The sequence below is a fragment of the Hemitrygon akajei genome, chromosome 10 (assembly GCF_048418815.1).
Source record: "Hemitrygon akajei chromosome 10, sHemAka1.3, whole genome shotgun sequence".
Taxonomy (NCBI): domain Eukaryota; kingdom Metazoa; phylum Chordata; class Chondrichthyes; order Myliobatiformes; family Dasyatidae; genus Hemitrygon; species Hemitrygon akajei.
In genome coordinates, this window is record NC_133133.1 from 176,083,219 (window position 1) to 176,100,308 (window position 17,090).

A 17,090-nucleotide genomic window follows, 5' to 3' on the forward strand; every position below is an offset into this window, starting at 1 on the left:
TCGCACTGCAAATGTAGTGTAATCACTCAAATTAAATATGTTCTCCTCTGATTGTCTATTGGTGGGTCTTCAGGTAGCTGTTGAGGCCGATCTGGGATCATTATAAATGGAGAACGTGTGTGACTTTGTATAATACAGGAAGACTGATGCTTGGGCAGACACCACATGGTCCTTGACAGATTGGGGTCAGGGTCTAGTGTCCTGGAATGCAAGATGACTGCAGACCCTTCAGAGCTACAGCCTTCCTCTGTCTGCAGTGTCATCATCTGCTACCTCACCATAGAATTGAAGAGGGGTAGGAACAGACAAGTTAGGAAAGCATTTAATTGGAGTAAGGGGAAATATGAAGCCATCAGGCAGGAACTTGGAAGCATAACTTGGGAACAGATGTTCTCAGGGAAACGTATGGCAGAAATGTGCCAAATGTTCAGGGGATATTTATGTGGCGTTCTGCATAGGTTTGTTCCAATGAGACAGAGAAAGGATGGTAGGGTATAGGAACCGTGGTGTATAAAGGCTGTTGTAAATCTGGTCAAGAAGAAAAGCTTACGAAAGGTTCAAAAAAACTAGGTAATGATAGAGATCTAGAAGATTATAAGGCTAGCAGGAAGGAGCTTGAGAATGAAATTAGGAGAGCCTGAGGGGGGCCATGAAAAGGCCTTGGTGAGCAGGATTAAGGAAAACACCAAGGCATTCTACAAGTATGAGGATAAGAAGTGAGAGAATAGGACCAATCAAGTGTAACAGTGGAGAAGTGTGTATGGAACCGGAGGAGATAGCATGAATACTTAATGAATACTTCAGTATTCACTATGGAAAAGGATCTTGGCGATTGTAGGGATGACTTACAGTGGTTTGAAAAGCTTGAGCATATAGACATTAAGAAAGAGGATGTGCTGGAGCTTTTGGAAAGCATCAAATTGGATAAGTCACTGGGACAAGACGAGATGTACCCAGGCTACTGTGGGAGGAGATTGCAGAGCCTTCGGGAATGATCTTTGCATCATCAATAGGGACAGGAGAGGTTCCGGAGGATTGGAAGGTTGTAGATGTTGTTCCCTTATTCAAGAAAGGGAGTAGAAATAGCCCAGGAAATTATAGACCAGTGAGTCCTACTTCAGTGGTCGGTAAGTTGATGGAAAAGATCCTGAGAGCAGGATTTAATAACATTTGGAGAGGCATAATATGATTAGGAATAGGCAGCATGACTTTGTCAAAGGCAGATCGTGACTTGCGAGCCTGATTGAATTTTTTGAGAATGTGACTAAACACACTGAAGGTAGAGCAGTCAATGTAGTGTATATAGATTTCAGCAAGGCATTTGACAAGGTACCCCATGCAAGGCTTATTGAGATCTTGCTTTGTTGATCCAGAATTGGCTTGCTCACAGAAGGCAAATAGTGGTCATGGTCTGCGTGGAGGTTGGTGACCAGCGGTGTGCCTCAGGGATATGTTCTGGGACCTTTTTCTTCATGATTGTTTTAAATGACCTGGATGAGGAATTGGAGGGATGGGTTAGTAATTTGCTGATGACACAAAGGTTGGAAGTGTTGTGGATAGTGTGAGAGGTTGTAGCGGGACATTGATAGGATGCAAAATGGGGCTGAGAAGTGGCAGATGGAATTCAACCCAGATAAGTGTGAGGTAGTTCATTTTGGTAGGTCAAATATGATGGCAGAATATAGTATTAACGGCAAGACTCTTGGCAGTGTGGAGAATCAGAGGGATCTTGGAGTCCAAGTCCATAGGACACTCAGACCTGCGCAGGTTGACGCTGTGGTTAAGAAGGCATACAGTGTATTGGCCTTCATCAACTGTGGGATTGAGTTTAGGAGCCGAGAGGTAATTTTACAGCTGTGTTGGACCCTGGTCAGACCCCACTTGGAATACAGTACTGTGGTCACCTCACTACAGGAAGAATGTGGAAATTATAGAAAGGGTGCAGAGGGGATTTACAAGGATGTTGCCTGGATTGGGGAGCATGCCTTATGGCAATAGGCGGAGTGAACTGGGCCTTTTCTCCTTGAAGCGACGGAGGATGAGAGGTGACCTGACAGAGGTGTATAAGATGATGAGAGGCATTGATCGTGATAGTCAGAGGCTCTTTCCCAAGACTGAAATGGCTAGCACAAGAGGGCACAGTTTTAAGGTGTTTGGAAGTGGTACAGAGGGGTAAGTTTTTTTTTATTCAGAGTGGTGAGTGCATGGAATGGGCTGCTGGCGGCGTTGGAGGCGGAAACGATCGGGTCTTTTAAGAGACTCCTGGATGGATATATGAAAAATAGAGGGCTATGGGTGAGCCTAGGTAGTTCTAAGGTAAGGACATGTTCAGCACAGCTTTGTGGGCCAAAGGGCCTGCATTGTGCTGTAGGTTTTTTATGTTTCTATACTTTGATACGGTAATTTACTCAATGAAGTTGAGCATTGAACTCAGTGTACATTGAACTTTTAATATGTAGAGATTTACTCTATACTGATGTGTGTCTCTCACTTGGTCATTTAGATTCTGTGGCATGCAAAATATTTGCATGTACATAATGTTATGTTTCTGAATGAGGTTTATTGTCACTGACATTAGCTGTGCAATTTGTTTTGTGACAGCAGTACAGTGCAGACATAGAAATTACTGCAAGTTGTAATTAAAATAAATTGTGCAAAAGAAGAATAGTGAGGTAGTGTTCACAGCCTGTTCAGAAATCTGATGGTGAAGGGGAGGAAGATGTTCCCGAAACATTGAATGTGCACCTTCAGACTCCTGTACTCCCCCCCCCCCCACCAGATGATAAGAGGGCGTGTCCTGCATGATGATGGCCTTTAATGTGCCTTCATGTGGGACTGACTTTTGAAGATGTCCTCAGTGGGGAAGCTAGTGCACGTAATTGAACTTGCTGAGCTCACAACCCTCTGAAACCTCTTATGGGTCTGTGCGTTGGCACCTCCATACCAGATGGTGATGCAACCCATCAGATTGCATACCATGGTACATCTGTAGAAATTTGCTAGCTGGAGGTTTTGGTGCCATATGAAACACTCTTGCAATTTTTTAAAATACAGTGAATTCTGGTTAGTTGGACCATCATTTATTCGGGTCAACTGCTTATTTGAGCCAACTCTTCAAGAACAAAAACTACTTGAGAAAATAGCTGGGATTCCTTTTGTTTTTTCGGAGCACTGTGCTATTTAATTGGTACAGGTGACTGTTGCCAAACAGTTTCTTACTAGTGTCAGTCGCATCTGCTCAAGACTGTACTTAGAGTGAACAATTTTCAGATGGTGTCAAAAAGAATTTATTTTTTGTCTGATATTTGATGAGAAATAAGCAGCAAGATGATTCAGAACTGTTTTGCTCACCATTGTTTCAAGCATTCAAGCTTGGAGAATTTGAAGTTATCGAGAATAATTTTAAATGTTACAATGAAAATGAAGATTTGGAGGATGCATTCTATGAAGGCAGTCCATCATCTGCACTGATTTTGTTCATTTATAGTCAAGCAGAAGAACACAGCAATGTACACTGGATAAATTCCTCTGATAGGTATTAGGAATTAAGTTTTATGGTATTGTAGTTTTTTTGGTTATGTTGATATTTGTTTTCATTTAATGCATAAATTGTTACTCGGGTAAATGGGAGATTGTTTTTTTTAATACCTTTTAAATTATTACCATGAAACTTCCAATATGATTGCTGCTTAATCAGGCCAAAATGTACAGGTCCTGATGATCCTACCACCAAACACATCTTTCTTTCACCCCACTTTATACTTTCCGCATAAATTGCACCCTTCACGACTCCCTTATCCATTCGTTCCTCCCCACTGACCTCCTTCCTGGCCACACTTATCCTTGCAAGCGGAACAAGTGCTACGCCTGCCCCTAAACCTCATCCCTCACTACCATCAGGGCCCCAAACAGTCCTTCCAAGTGAGGCAACACTTCACTTGTGAGTCTGTTGGGGTCATATACTGTGTTTGGTGCTCCCAGTATGGCCTCCTGTATATTGGGGAGACCCGACGCAGATTAGGAGACCACTTCACTGAGCATCTATGCTCCATCCACTACAACAAGCAGGATCTCCCAGTGGCCACCGATTTTTTTAAATTCCACTTCCCATTCACATTCCGATATGTCTATCCATGGCCTCCTTCACTGTTTTGATAAGGCCACACTTAGGTTGGAGGAACAACACCTTGTATTCCATTTGGGTAGCCTCCAACCTAATGGCATGAACCCTCCTTCCCCCCCCACCATTTCCCATCCCTTTTTCCCTTTCTCACGTCATCTCCTTGCCCACCCATCGCTTCCCTCTGGTGATCCTCATCTCACCCCCTCCCCTTCTCTTACTTTCTTCCATGGCCTTCTGTCCCTTTCACCAATTAACTCCCTAGCTCTTTGCTTCAGCCGTCCCCCCTCCAAGTTTCACATATTGCCTGGTGTTTCTCTCTCCCCTTCCCCCTCACCTTTCAAATCTACTCATAGAAACACAGAAAATCTACAGTGCAGTGCAGGCCCTTCAGCCTATGATGCTGTGTTGAACATGTACATTAGAAATTACCTAGGGTTACCCACAGCCCTCTATTTTTCTAAGCTGCATATACCTATCTAGGAGAATCTTAAAAGACTCTATCATATCCGGCTCTTCCACTGTCTCTGGCAGCCCATTCTACGCTCTGCATAATGAAACTTTCCCCTGAAAGTTTTAATAAATAAAACACACACACACACCACCCCCCCATTCCCCCCCCCCCCTTGCAATTGTCTTGTGATAGCCATTTCAGCCCTGGGGAGAATGCCTCTTATTACATAGAAACATAGAAAACCTACAGCACAATACAGGCCCTTTGGCCCACAAAGTTGTGCCGAACATGTCCCTACCTTAGAAATTACTAGGTGTCACAAATAACTGTGAGTCAACTGTCTAAGAAGAATAACCAGGTGGCTTGAGTCGCAAAAATAGATTGAGGTGCTTTTATTTACAAAAATAGTGGAAAAACAAAACCCTGGACGTCCACATCAAAACAAGAAAAAGAATGAAAAAAAAATACAATATATATATACAGCTTGCAATTGTCACCTGTCTGGTTAACAGCCACCCTCAGACTAAACAGAAAAAAACCCCGAAGCCTTGGTAGCCTGAGGTTTATAACTCCCCCTAGACCAACCAAAAGCTAATTAACTCAATTATCTTCCATTTCACACAATCAGAAACTCTACTGCCAGTTCTCACAATAAACACATATACCTCATAATAGGAGTCACCATTTCCCAGTTAAATAACTTAAATGAACCCCAAAACTTTACCACAAGATGAGTAATTAGTAACGTAACCCTTGACCAAGTTAAAGATGGTATCCTCCACCATCAGCACACCTGTGCAGGTTGCTATTGCCTCTATATAAGACAGCTCTATGCAGCAGCTCTGTTTCAGACCCAGTGACTGTCAAGGAGAGAAACATCAGATTATCATGACACTTCGGCAAAACACTTATTGGAAAGATGAATATGAATAAATTGACCTGTGACATAGTGTTTCTTTTTTTTTCATTCTTATTACTGCTGGGGATAAGTGTAAAATCGTGACTGTTAATTTATTGTGATGCGTGCACTCACCACACTGACAGAGGGGAATAATGTGTGTGGATGACCCTTTGAGTGTTTTACTGAATGTGCCATGTGCCGTCCATAATCGGTGACGGGCCTTTGTCACACTAGGCTTACCTATAGCCCTCTATTTTACTAAGCTCCACGTACCTATCCAAAAGTCTCTTAAAGGACCCTATTGTATCTGCCTCCACCACTGTTGCCGGCAGCCCATTCCATGCACTCGCCACTCTCTAAGTAAATCTCCTCTGACATCTCCTCTGTACTGTTACGAACCCCATAACTGGGTATCTTACCAGCAAAGATAGGAGTATCTGTTGAAGTCTGATGATACTATTTTTAACAGTATTTATTAGTAAAAATACACAAAAATAATATCAATGCAAGTATACAGATAATATACATCATCAATACTAAACCTAAAAGTGCGGGTATAATAATAATCAATAAGAAATAAGCTCTATTGTTGTCTAGGGGATAGATAGATAGATAGATACTTTATTCATCCCCATGGGGAAATTCAACTTTTTTCCAATGTCCCATACACTTGTTGTAGCAAAACTAATTACATACAATACTTAACTCAATAAAAAATATGATATGCATCTAAATCACTATCTCAAAAAGCATTAATAATAGCTTTTAAAAAGTTCTTAAGTCCTGGCGGTTGAATTGTAAAGCCTAATGGCATTGGGGAGTATTGACCTCTTCATCATGTCTGAGGAGCATTGCATCGACAGTAACCTGTCGCTGAAACTGCTTCTCTGTCTCTGGATGGTGCTATGTAGAGGATGTTCAGAGTTTTCCATAATTGACCGTAGCCTACTCAGCGTCCTTCGCTCAGCTACCGATGTTAAACTCTCCAGTACTTTGCCCACGACAGAGCCCGCCTTCCTTACCAGCTTATTAAGACGTGAGGCGTCCCTCTTCTTAATGCTTCCTCCCCAACACGCCACCACAAAGAAGAGGGCGCTCTCCACAACTGACCTATAGAACATCTTCAGCATCTCACTACAGACATTGAATGACGCCAACCTTCTAAGGGAGTACAGTCGACTCTGTGCCTTCCTGCACAAGGCATCTGTGTTGGCAGTCCAGTCTAGCTTCTCGTCTAACTGTACTCCCAGATACTTGTAGGTCTTAACCTGCTCCACACATTCTCCATTAATGATCATATTGAGACGCAGGTAGTTTGAGTTGCACCATATCACAAAGTCCTGTATCAGTTTCCTATACTCCTGCTCCTGTCCATTCCTGACACACCCCACTATGGCCGTGTCATCAGCGAACTTCTGCACATGGCAGGACTCCGAGTTATATTAGAAGTCTGATGTGTACAGGGTGAACAGGACCGGAGAGAGTACGGTTCCCTGCGGCGCTCCTGTGCTGCTGACCACCGTGTCAGACCTACAGTCTCCCAACCGCACATATTGAGGTCTATCTGTCAAGTAGTCCACTATCCAATCCACCATGTGAGTTGTCTGATAATGAATTGTCTGATGGAAATATAAAGTTCAGTTCAGTTCATACAGGCTGCAGTCGTTGCTGATCACTGTGTTGCAATTGTTGGGGGGAGAGAGAGAGAGAAACTTGCCGACTTTTACGATCTTGATCCGTATCCGTCCTTTAGCTAAAACCGTTCCGTGGAGGACTCGTCACCCAGGCAAGGGTGGACACACACACAAGCCCCCACCAGTCTCGTAGCGTCTCTCCTGGTGCGTCTGAGGGGTGTTCCCCAGACCCGACTTTTATCCCCACTCACGGGGTCTCAGATGTCAATCAGGTTGGGATGATGCAATTCCTCAACCAGACCACTCTGGTTGCCCCCTGAGGGGTTTCAATGAATAGAACAGTACTCAATACACAATTCCTTCTTCAAGAGACAATAGCAGTAATCTCTCTTTTTGTCAATAGGAGACATTCCAACCTGTGGCTTCTCTCTCATCAATTTTTCATGAGCGTTGTCAATCTCTCTCATTTCCTGGGTATCAGACCCGAAATAATAGCAATTTTGCGATTCTCAAAAAGGGGGGGGGGGTGACTTTGCACCCTTCTGCCCATCAGAGTTGCTTCTCATTCGTAGCAGTACCTACTCCCCAGCACCTTAAACCTGTGTGCTCTTGTGACAACCATTTCAGCTCTGGGGAAAAGCCTCTGACTATCCACATGATCAATGCCTTTCATCATCTTGTACACCTCTATCATATTATATTACTCCTCAGCATTTTTTCTCCAGTTCTGTCAAAGGGTTTCAGGCCGAAACATCTACTGTGCTTTTTTCCATAGATGCTGTCTGGCCTGCTGAGATCCTCCAGCATTTTGTGTGTGTTGCTTGGATTTCCAACATCTGCAGATTTTCTTTGTGGTCCTGATGAGTCCAATTGATCAGAATCCACTGTATATTCTTACTGTAAATTGTGTTAATTTTTAATGTATTGCACTGTACTGTTGCTGCAAATCAAATTTTCACAATATTTCAATGATAATAAACCTGATTTGGATTCATACCAAATCTTGTCAAACACTTAATGAAGCATAGCTGCTGGTGTGCACGGCTGTTCCTCTTACTATTCTATTCCGTGCAATTGTATAAAATTGAGAGTTATTTACTGATCAGTATTATGTGGTTGAGGGGATTCTGTGATTGCTTCCTATGGCCTAGATGACAATTGTGGTTGAATTCTTTATTTTCCATAGATTTGGGTACTCCATTGACATACTTACAAGGGGAGAAAAATGACCGATGCCAGTGAGATGTTAGCTGCTGCCTTGGAGCAAATGGATGGTATCATTGCAGGTAAGATGTTGCTATAATATAGAAACACAGAAAACCTACCGCACAATACAGGCCCTTCAGCCTACAATGCCGTGCCGAGCATGTACTTACTTTAGAAATTACCTAGGATTACCCATAGTCCTCTATTTTTCTAAGCTTCATGTACCTATCCAGGAGTCTCTTGAAAGACCCTATCGTTTCCGCCTCCACCGCTGTCGCCGGCAGCCCATTCCATGCACTCACCACACTCTGCGTTTTTTTTTAAAAGAAGAAATTGCCTCTGACATCTCCTCTGTACCTACTTCCAAGTACCTTAAAACTGTGCCCTCTTGTTAGCCATTTCAGCCCTGGTGAGGGGGAATATTTAAAGTAGATGTGCAGGACAAGATTTGTTTTACATAAAGTGGTAGGTACACAGTGGAATGGGTTGCTGGAGGAAATCTTGGAAGCAGATAAAATCGTGGTGTTGAAGAGACTTTTCAATAGAGGCATGAGTGTGTAGGGAATTGAGCTGTGGACCCCCATTACCCAGGGAGTGTCCCCTTCTCATTGCTACCATCAAGGAGAAGGTACAGGAGTCTTAAGATACATTCAACACTTTAGGAACAGCTTCTTCCTGATTGCCAACACATTTCTGAATGGATAATAAATCAATGTACACTACCTCATCTTTTGCTCTTTTTGTATTACTTTAATTATTGTAATTTATAGTTAAAACGAAATAGGAGTAGAATTGGGCCATTCGGGCCATTGAGACATGCTATTTCATCGTGGCTAATCTATTTTCCCTCCTGAACCATATCCTCCTGCCTTCTCCCTGTAACTTTTCACCCTCGAATAATCAAGAACCTGTCAATCTCTGCTGAAAATATGCCGAGTGACCTGGCTTCCACAGCTGCCTGTGCCAATGAATTCCATCGATTAATTACCCACTAGCTAAAACGATTCCTTGTCTCCATTCTAAATGGACATCCCTATATTCTGAGGCTGGGCTCACGGGCTCTACGCTCCCCCACTATAGGAAACATCCTCACCATATCCACTATCATGTTGGGGTTCATCACACAAAACCCAGTCTTGAAGCCTTTCACCTAGTGGGCTCAAATGCAAGCTACTCTAAAAAGTTATCTTGTAGACATTCTACAAATTCTCTCTGGGATCCAAAAGTAGCACCATCTTGATACTTCATCAAAAGCATCCTTTTGGCATGTTTTTTCGATCTCCATTTTTTTTAATGTACTGCTGCTGCAAAACAGCATATTTTCATGACATATACCTGTGATATTAAACCTGATTCTTATATACAGTCAACCCTCCTTATGCGCGGATTCAACCAACCGCGGAGCAGGAAAACCCGGAAGTTCTCTCTCCAGCACTCGTTGTTTGAGAATGTACAGACTGTTTTTTCTTAACATTATTCCCTAAACAATACAGAATAACAACTACTTACATAGCATTTACATTGTATTAGGTATTATAAGTAATCTACAGATGATTTAAAATTACAGGCAGCCCCAGGTTATGAATGAGTTCTGTTCCTGAGTCTGTCTTTAAGTTGGATTTGAAGTCGGAACAGATATATCCAGTATTATTTAGTGTCAGTTAGTAAAATGTTTTTCTTAGTATATGGTATATATTTTACCTTTCTATGCATATAAAACACTTAAGAAACCACTGTGTTGCTTAGTTATAATTGTAGCTTTCATCGGGACAGGGCCTTTCACATGCTCCATTAAAATTGTTCCGATCATTGACTGACTAGCCTAACGCTTTTCCAATGACTGATGGCGTTTCACCTCTTTCTGATCGCTTTATTACTTCCACCTTAATTTCAATCGTGATTGTGATTATTTTCGTAAACAGAAACACTGCGGATTCAGAGCTGCTTCAGGTCCTAAAGTCCACCACACTGAGACAGGTTAAATAAAGTCCGGGGTTCCACTGGGTCCTAAAGACCTCTGACTGAGACAGTTTAAATAAGGGACTTGAGCATCCACGTTTTTTGGTATCCGCAGGGGGTCTCAGAACCAATCCCCCGCGGAGAAGGAGGGCTGACTGTACATCATGTGCAGACAGAAGAGAATTAGTATGGCATTATGTTCAGCGCAAAATTAGGGTGAAGAGTCTTCTGGTGCAGTACTGTTCTGTGTTGTGAGTATTCTGTGCTCTGCCCCAGAGCTCTGGAATATATTCAAAGCCTGGATACAGAACTTTGGTGCAAATAGGGTTTTGGGGAATGGGCAGGAAAGTAGAGTTGAGCCCAAGATTGAATCATCTGTGATTCTCTTTATGTCTTCCTGTTATTAGTTGAGTTAACGCTTGAATGGTACCAGACTTTAGAGGTTTAAAGGATGAGGAGATTAACATCCTAGGATTGTATTTCCTGGATTTTGGTTAGATTATGTGATTTGGGAGCTCCTTCACCTGTTTCTTATGACAGAAGTTTTCAAAAAAAAACTGGAGCTAATAACATTCTTTGCACTTTCCTGCCCTCGCTCTTTCTTATTTCATCCCATCCCTTTACCCTTACATTTTTTTTCACTTTTCTACTTGCTCTCAAGGAACTATGTGTTGAGTGTGGGTGGGAAGTACAGATGCTCATATGGTAATGGAGCAGAGTTTGATTTCCTGTTTGGCCCTCTGTAAGCATGCTGTAGGCTGTGATATACTGAGAATTTCTAGTGGGCAGATGATTTTCAAAAACATTCTTTGCAGAAAATATTTTGCAAATATCTTCCCACTTGAGACAAAGCTCAACTTTTTTTTACTTTTTTGCTAAAATTTATTAATCAAATCCAGAACACTCTCAATATAAAATACGAATGTTTGAATCATAGAATGTAAAACAGTATAGGCCCCCTTCTTGTCTCATCTTGTCAATCTTGCCCTCAACTCTATTTTGCTGCCCATTCCCTAAAACCCTATTTGCACCAAAATTCTGTATCCAGGATTTGAATATATTCCAGAGCTCTGGGACAGAATGCCAAATACTCACAACAATGAACAGTACTGTACCCGAAGACTCTTCGACCTAATTCTGTGCTGAAAATAATCCCTGGGGCACCAGTATCCTGGTGGGGAGGTTTGCTAAGGCTACTGGGGAGAATTTAAACTAGAATTGTTGGGGGGTGGGAACTGAACTGAAGAGACTGGGGAAGAGGAGGTTACCTCACAAATAGAGAAAGCTTGTAGACAGTGCAAGGAGGAGAATAGACAGGTGATAGAGAAGGGATGTGCTCAGACCGAAGGCTTGAGATGTGTCTATTTTAATGCAGGGAGTGTTGTGAACAAAGCGGATGAGCTTCGAGTGTGGATCAGTACTTGGAGATACGTTGTGGTGGCCATTTCAGAGACTTGGATGGCTTAGGGACAGGATTGGTTACTTCAGGTGCCGGGTTTTAGATGTTTCAGAAAGGACAGGGAGGGAGGCAAAAGAGGTGGGGGTATGACACTGTTGATCAGAGATAGTGTCACAGCTGCAGAAAACGTGGACGCCATGGAGAGATTGTCTACTGAGTCTCTGTGGGTGGAGGCTAGGAACAGGAAGGGGTCAATAACTTTACTGGGTGTTTTTTCTAGGCCGCCTAATAGTAACTGGGAAATCGAGGAGCAGATAGGGAAACAGATCCTGGAAAGGTGCAATAATAACAGAGTTGTCATGATGGGAGACTTTAATTTCCCAAATATCGATTTGCATCTCCCTAGAGCAAGGGGTTTAGATGGGGTGGAGTTTGTTAGGTGTGTTCAGGAAGCTTTCTTGACACAGTATGTAGATAAGTCCACAAGAGGAGAGGCTGTACTCGATTTGGTATTGGGAAATGAATCTGGTCAGGTGTCAGATCTCTCATTGGGAGAGCATATTGGAGATAGTGATCATAATTCTATCTCCTTTACAGTAGCATTGGAGAGAGATAGGAACAGACAAGTTAGAAAAGTGTTTAATTGGAGTAAGGGGAATTATGAAGCTATCAGGAAGGAAATTGGAGGCTTAAATTGGAAACAGATGTTCTCAGGAAAAGGTACGGAAGAAATGTGGCAAATGTTCAGGGAATATTTGTGTGGTGTTCTGCATAGGTACGTTCCAGTGAGACTGGGAAGTTATGGTAGGGTACAGGAACCATGGTGTACAAAGGCTGTAATAAATCTAGTCAAGAAGAAAAGAAAAGCTTACAAAAGGTTCAGAGCTCGGTAATGTTAGGGATCTAGAAGATTATAAGGCTACTAGAAAGGAGCTTAAGAAGGAAATTAGGAGAGCCAGAAGAGGCCATGAGAAGGCCTTGGCAGGCAGAATTATGGAAAACCCCAAGGCATTCTACAAGTATGTGAAGAGCAAGAGGATATGACGTGAAAGAATAGGACCTATCAAATGTGACAGTGGGAAACTGTGTATGGAACTGGAGGAAATAGCAGAGGTACTTAATGAATACTTCAGTATTCACTATGGGAAGGGATCTTAGTGATTGTAGTGAAGACTTGCAGCAGACTGAAAAGCTTGAGCATGTAGATATTAAGAAAGAGGATGTGCTGGAGCTTTTGGAAAGCATCAATTTGGATAAGTCGCTGGGATCGGATGAAATGTACCCCTGGGCTACTGTGGGAGGCGAGGGAGGAGATTGGTGAGCCTCTGGAGATGATCTTTGCATCATCAATGAGGATGGGAGAGGTTCCCAAGGATTGGAGGGTTGCAGATGTTGTTCCTTTATTCAAGAAAGGGAGTTGAGATAGCCCAAGAAATTATAGACCAGTGAGTTTTACCTCAGTGGTTGGTAAGTTGATGGAGAAAATCCTGAGAGTCAGGATTTATGAACATTTGGAGAGGTATAACATGATTAGGAGTAGTCAGCATGGCTTTGTAAAGGGCAGGTCGTGCCTTACGAGCCTGATTGAATTTTTTGAGGATGTGACTAAACACATTGATGAAGGAAGAGCAGTAGATGTAGTCTATATGGATTTCAGTAAGGCATTTGATAAGGTACCCCATGCAAGGCATATTGAGAAAGTAAGGAGGCATGGGATCCAAGGGGACATTGCTTTGTGGATCCAGAACTGGCTTGCCCACAGAAGGCAAAGAGTGGTTGTAGACGAGTCATATTCTGCATGGAGGTCGGTCACCTGTGGTGTGCCTCAGGGATCTGTTCTGAGACCCTTACTCTTCGTGATTTTTATAAATGACCTGGATGAGGAAGTGGAGGGATGGGTTAGTAAGTTTGCTGATGACACAAAGGTTGGGGGTGTTGTGGATAGTGTGGAGAGCTGTCAGAGGTTACAGCGGGACATTGATAGGATGCAAAACTGGGCTGAGAAGTGGCAGATGAAGTTCTACCCAGAGAAGTGTGAAGTGGTTCATTTTGGTAGGTCAAATATGATGGCAGAATATAGTATTAATTGTAAGACTCTTGGCAGTGTGGAGGATCAGAGGGATCTTGGGTTCCGAGTCCATAGGACGCTCAAAGCAGCTGTGCAGGTTGACTCTGTGGTTAAGAAGGTGTATGGTGTATTGGCCTTCATCAATCGTGCGATTGAATTTAGAAGCCGAGAGGTAATGTTGCAACTATATAGGACCCTAGTCAGACCCCACTTGGAGACGTGCTCAGTTCTGGTTGCCTCACTATATCCCTTCAGTTTTTTCTTTCATGCATGTGCCTATCCAAGAGGCTTTTAAATGTCCTTACTAATCTACACTGTCTTCCTGTAACATCACCAACTCTGGCAATACATTCCATGCACCCACCATTCTGTGGGGGGGGGGGGGAAAGGGGGTGGACCTACCCTTGACATCCAAGTGCCTTGTATTAACCATTCTGCTTTAGGAAAAAGCCTCTGTCTATCAATACATCTTCTATGCCTCTATACGGCACTTGGCCCTTCCATTTATCTTCTGACTGATCCACCTATCTATATAATTCCATTTATCTGTATTAGGTCGATGACCTTGACAGTGGTAATTCAACTGCTTCCTTCGCTGTTGCTTTAAAGTGTGATTACGTGCCTCCACCTTTCACTGTAAACCCATACCTTGTTTTAGACACCCACACTGTAGGGAAATAAGACTCCTACTATCTGCCCTGTCTATTCCTCTCAAAGTTTATAAATACAAATCAATTTCCTATCCCAGCCTCTGTATTCCTCCAGTGGATTCCAACGATCTCATTCTGTTTCAAATGCTGTAATTGAAATAAATTCCTGGGTACTATCCCAGGGGGTAATGTGAGCAAGTTCATTGTTACATATTGCAATTAGTTACATCTGTCATTTATCACAACAGTAAAATTTGTTGGAATCATTAAATATTTGTGGAGAAAGTGCAGAAGGCCTGTTTGGGAATGTTATTGGTATGGGTACTGGCAGTGGAAGCTTGATACAATAGTATCACTTACAATAAGTGACACTCAGGAATTCCTTTTATGGAGTCTGAAACAGGTTTAATATCACTGGCATATGTGGTGAAATTTGTTTTGTGGCAGCTGTGCAATGCAATACTCACAAAAAACACTAATTGAGCACTACCTCACTTGGGTAGGAATAAAAGGGTCCTTGTCTGGTTGGCTGCCTGTTTCGAGTGGTGTTCTGCAGGGGTCGGTGTTGGAATCGCTTTTTATGCTATATGTCAATGATTTAGATGATGGAATAGACGGCTTCTTGCCAAGTTTTAGATGATAAGATTGGTGGAGGGGAAGGTAGTGTTGAGGAAATGGTTAGGATGCAGAAAGACTTGGATTAGGAGAATAGGCAAATGAAATACAAAATTGAAAAATGCATGGACATGCACTTTGGTAATAGAAATAAATGCAGGCTATTTTCTAAATGGGGGAAAAATATCCAAACATCTGAGATGCAAAAGGTCTTGAGAGTCCTTGTGCAGAACACTCTAAAGGTTAACTTGCAGATAAAGTAGGTGGTGAGGAAGTCAAATGCAATGTTAGCATTCATTTCAAGTGGTCTAGAATACAAGAGCAGGGATGTGATGCTGAGGCTTTATAAGGCACTGGTGAGGCCTCACCTTGAGTATTGTGAATAGTTTTGGGTCTCTCATCTTAGAACAGATGGGCTGGCATTGGCGAGGGTCCAGAGGCAGTTCACAAGGATGATTCCGGGAATGAAAGGGTTATCATATGAGGAACGTTTGATGGCTCTGGGTCTGTACTCGCTGGAATTTAGAAGAGTGGTGGGGGGGGGGGGGGGGGGGGATCTTACTGAAACCTTTTGACAATTAAAAGGCCAAGACAGAATAGATGTGGAAAGGATGTTTCCCATAGTGGGGTAAACTAGAACAAGAAGACACATCCTCAGGATAGAGGGGCATTCATTTAAAACAAATGCAGAGAAACTTCTTTAGCCAGTGAGTGGTATATGTCTGGAGGTAGAGGCTTCTGTGGAGGCAAGGTTGTTGGGTGTATTTAAAGCAGAGATTGATAGGTTCTTAATTGGACAGGGCATCAAACGTTACAGGGTGAAAGCTGGAGAATGGGGTTGAGGAGGGGGATAAAAGGATCAGCCATGATTGAATGGCTGAGCAGACTCTATAGGCCAAATGGCCTCATTCTGCTCCCATGTCTTATGGTCTTAATAATAGTGAGGTTGTATTCATGGGTTTATTGTCCATTCAGAAATCAGATGGTGAAGGGAAGGAACCTGTTCCTAAAATGTTATGTGGGTCTTCAGACTTATGCAGCTCTTCTCTGACTATAGTAATGAAAAGGGGGCATGTCCTGGGTGATAGAGGTCCTTAATGATTTGTGCAGCCTTTTTGAGGCATTACCTTTTGAAAGTGTCCTGGATATGAGGAGGTGAGTGCCCATAATGGAGCTGGCTGAATCTGCAGCTTTTTCCAATCTTGTGCAGTTGCCTTTCCAATTTTGTATGTTAACTTGCTCAGTGGAAGTCCATTAGTAGTCTGTCTTCTTAGACAATGAGATTTACCTGCATAAGAAATTAATTTAATGAAGATAATCAATTTCCAGCCCAAGTTATAGCCTTGACCTTGCACATTACAGTACTGTGCAAAAGTCTTAGGCACATGTATATAGCTAGAGTGCTCAAAACTTTTGCACATCACTGTATTTCAATGATACTTGTTGCTCATATTCATGAGACTTAACTTTTTCCTCATTTATCTCTCACTAGGTTCAAAGACCTTGGATTACACAAATGGAATCTTTGACTGCCAATCGCCCAACTCCCCATATATAGGTGGCCTGCGTGTTTTACACCTGGTGGAGGACCTTCGAGGACTACTGGAGCTGATGGAGAATGAGGAGAAAGATGGACTGCGCTGTCAAATACCAGACTCCACTGCAGAGCTTCTCGGCGAATGGCTACAGAGTCATCTAGTGAGTAATGTGCTGTAAAGGTTAGATAAAAGGTTAGCTTTATTTGTCAAGAGAGATTTACAATTCTAAAATCTAAACCAAAAGATCCAACTGTCAGTGGATCAGGCAGCATCTGTAAAGGGAAATGGACAGTCAGCATTTCAGATCAGTACTGATGAAGGATCTTAACTAAAAATGTCAATGGTCCATTTCCCATTAGGATGTGTATGACCTGTTGAGTTCCTCCAGCATTGGTCAGGTGCTGGAATCTGAAGCAACACACAAAAAGCTGGAGGACCTCAGTGGGTCAGGTTAATCTGTGGACAGAAATGTACAATTATTGTTTTGAGTTGTGGTCCTTCATCTGGACTGTAAGATAGAGATGGGATAGCTCATAAAAGCATGAA

At 42.6% G+C, this 17,090-nt stretch overlaps 1 protein-coding gene across 7 annotated transcripts in view; it reads left to right on the forward strand.

Annotated features, from left to right (window-relative positions):
* ppfibp1b (PPFIA binding protein 1b) overlaps nucleotides 1-17,090 on the forward strand; it is a 246,275-nt gene that overhangs the window by 80,455 nt on the left and 148,730 nt on the right. For all 7 annotated transcript variants that reach the window (XM_073059796.1, XM_073059800.1, XM_073059797.1 and 4 more), the window contains exons 2-3: nucleotides 8,296-8,395; nucleotides 16,499-16,704. In XM_073059796.1, coding sequence (XP_072915897.1) covers nucleotides 8,335-8,395; nucleotides 16,499-16,704 — 267 coding nt within the window. In that variant the 5' untranslated portion in view covers nucleotides 8,296-8,334. The remainder of the gene's footprint in view (nucleotides 1-8,295; nucleotides 8,396-16,498; nucleotides 16,705-17,090) is intronic.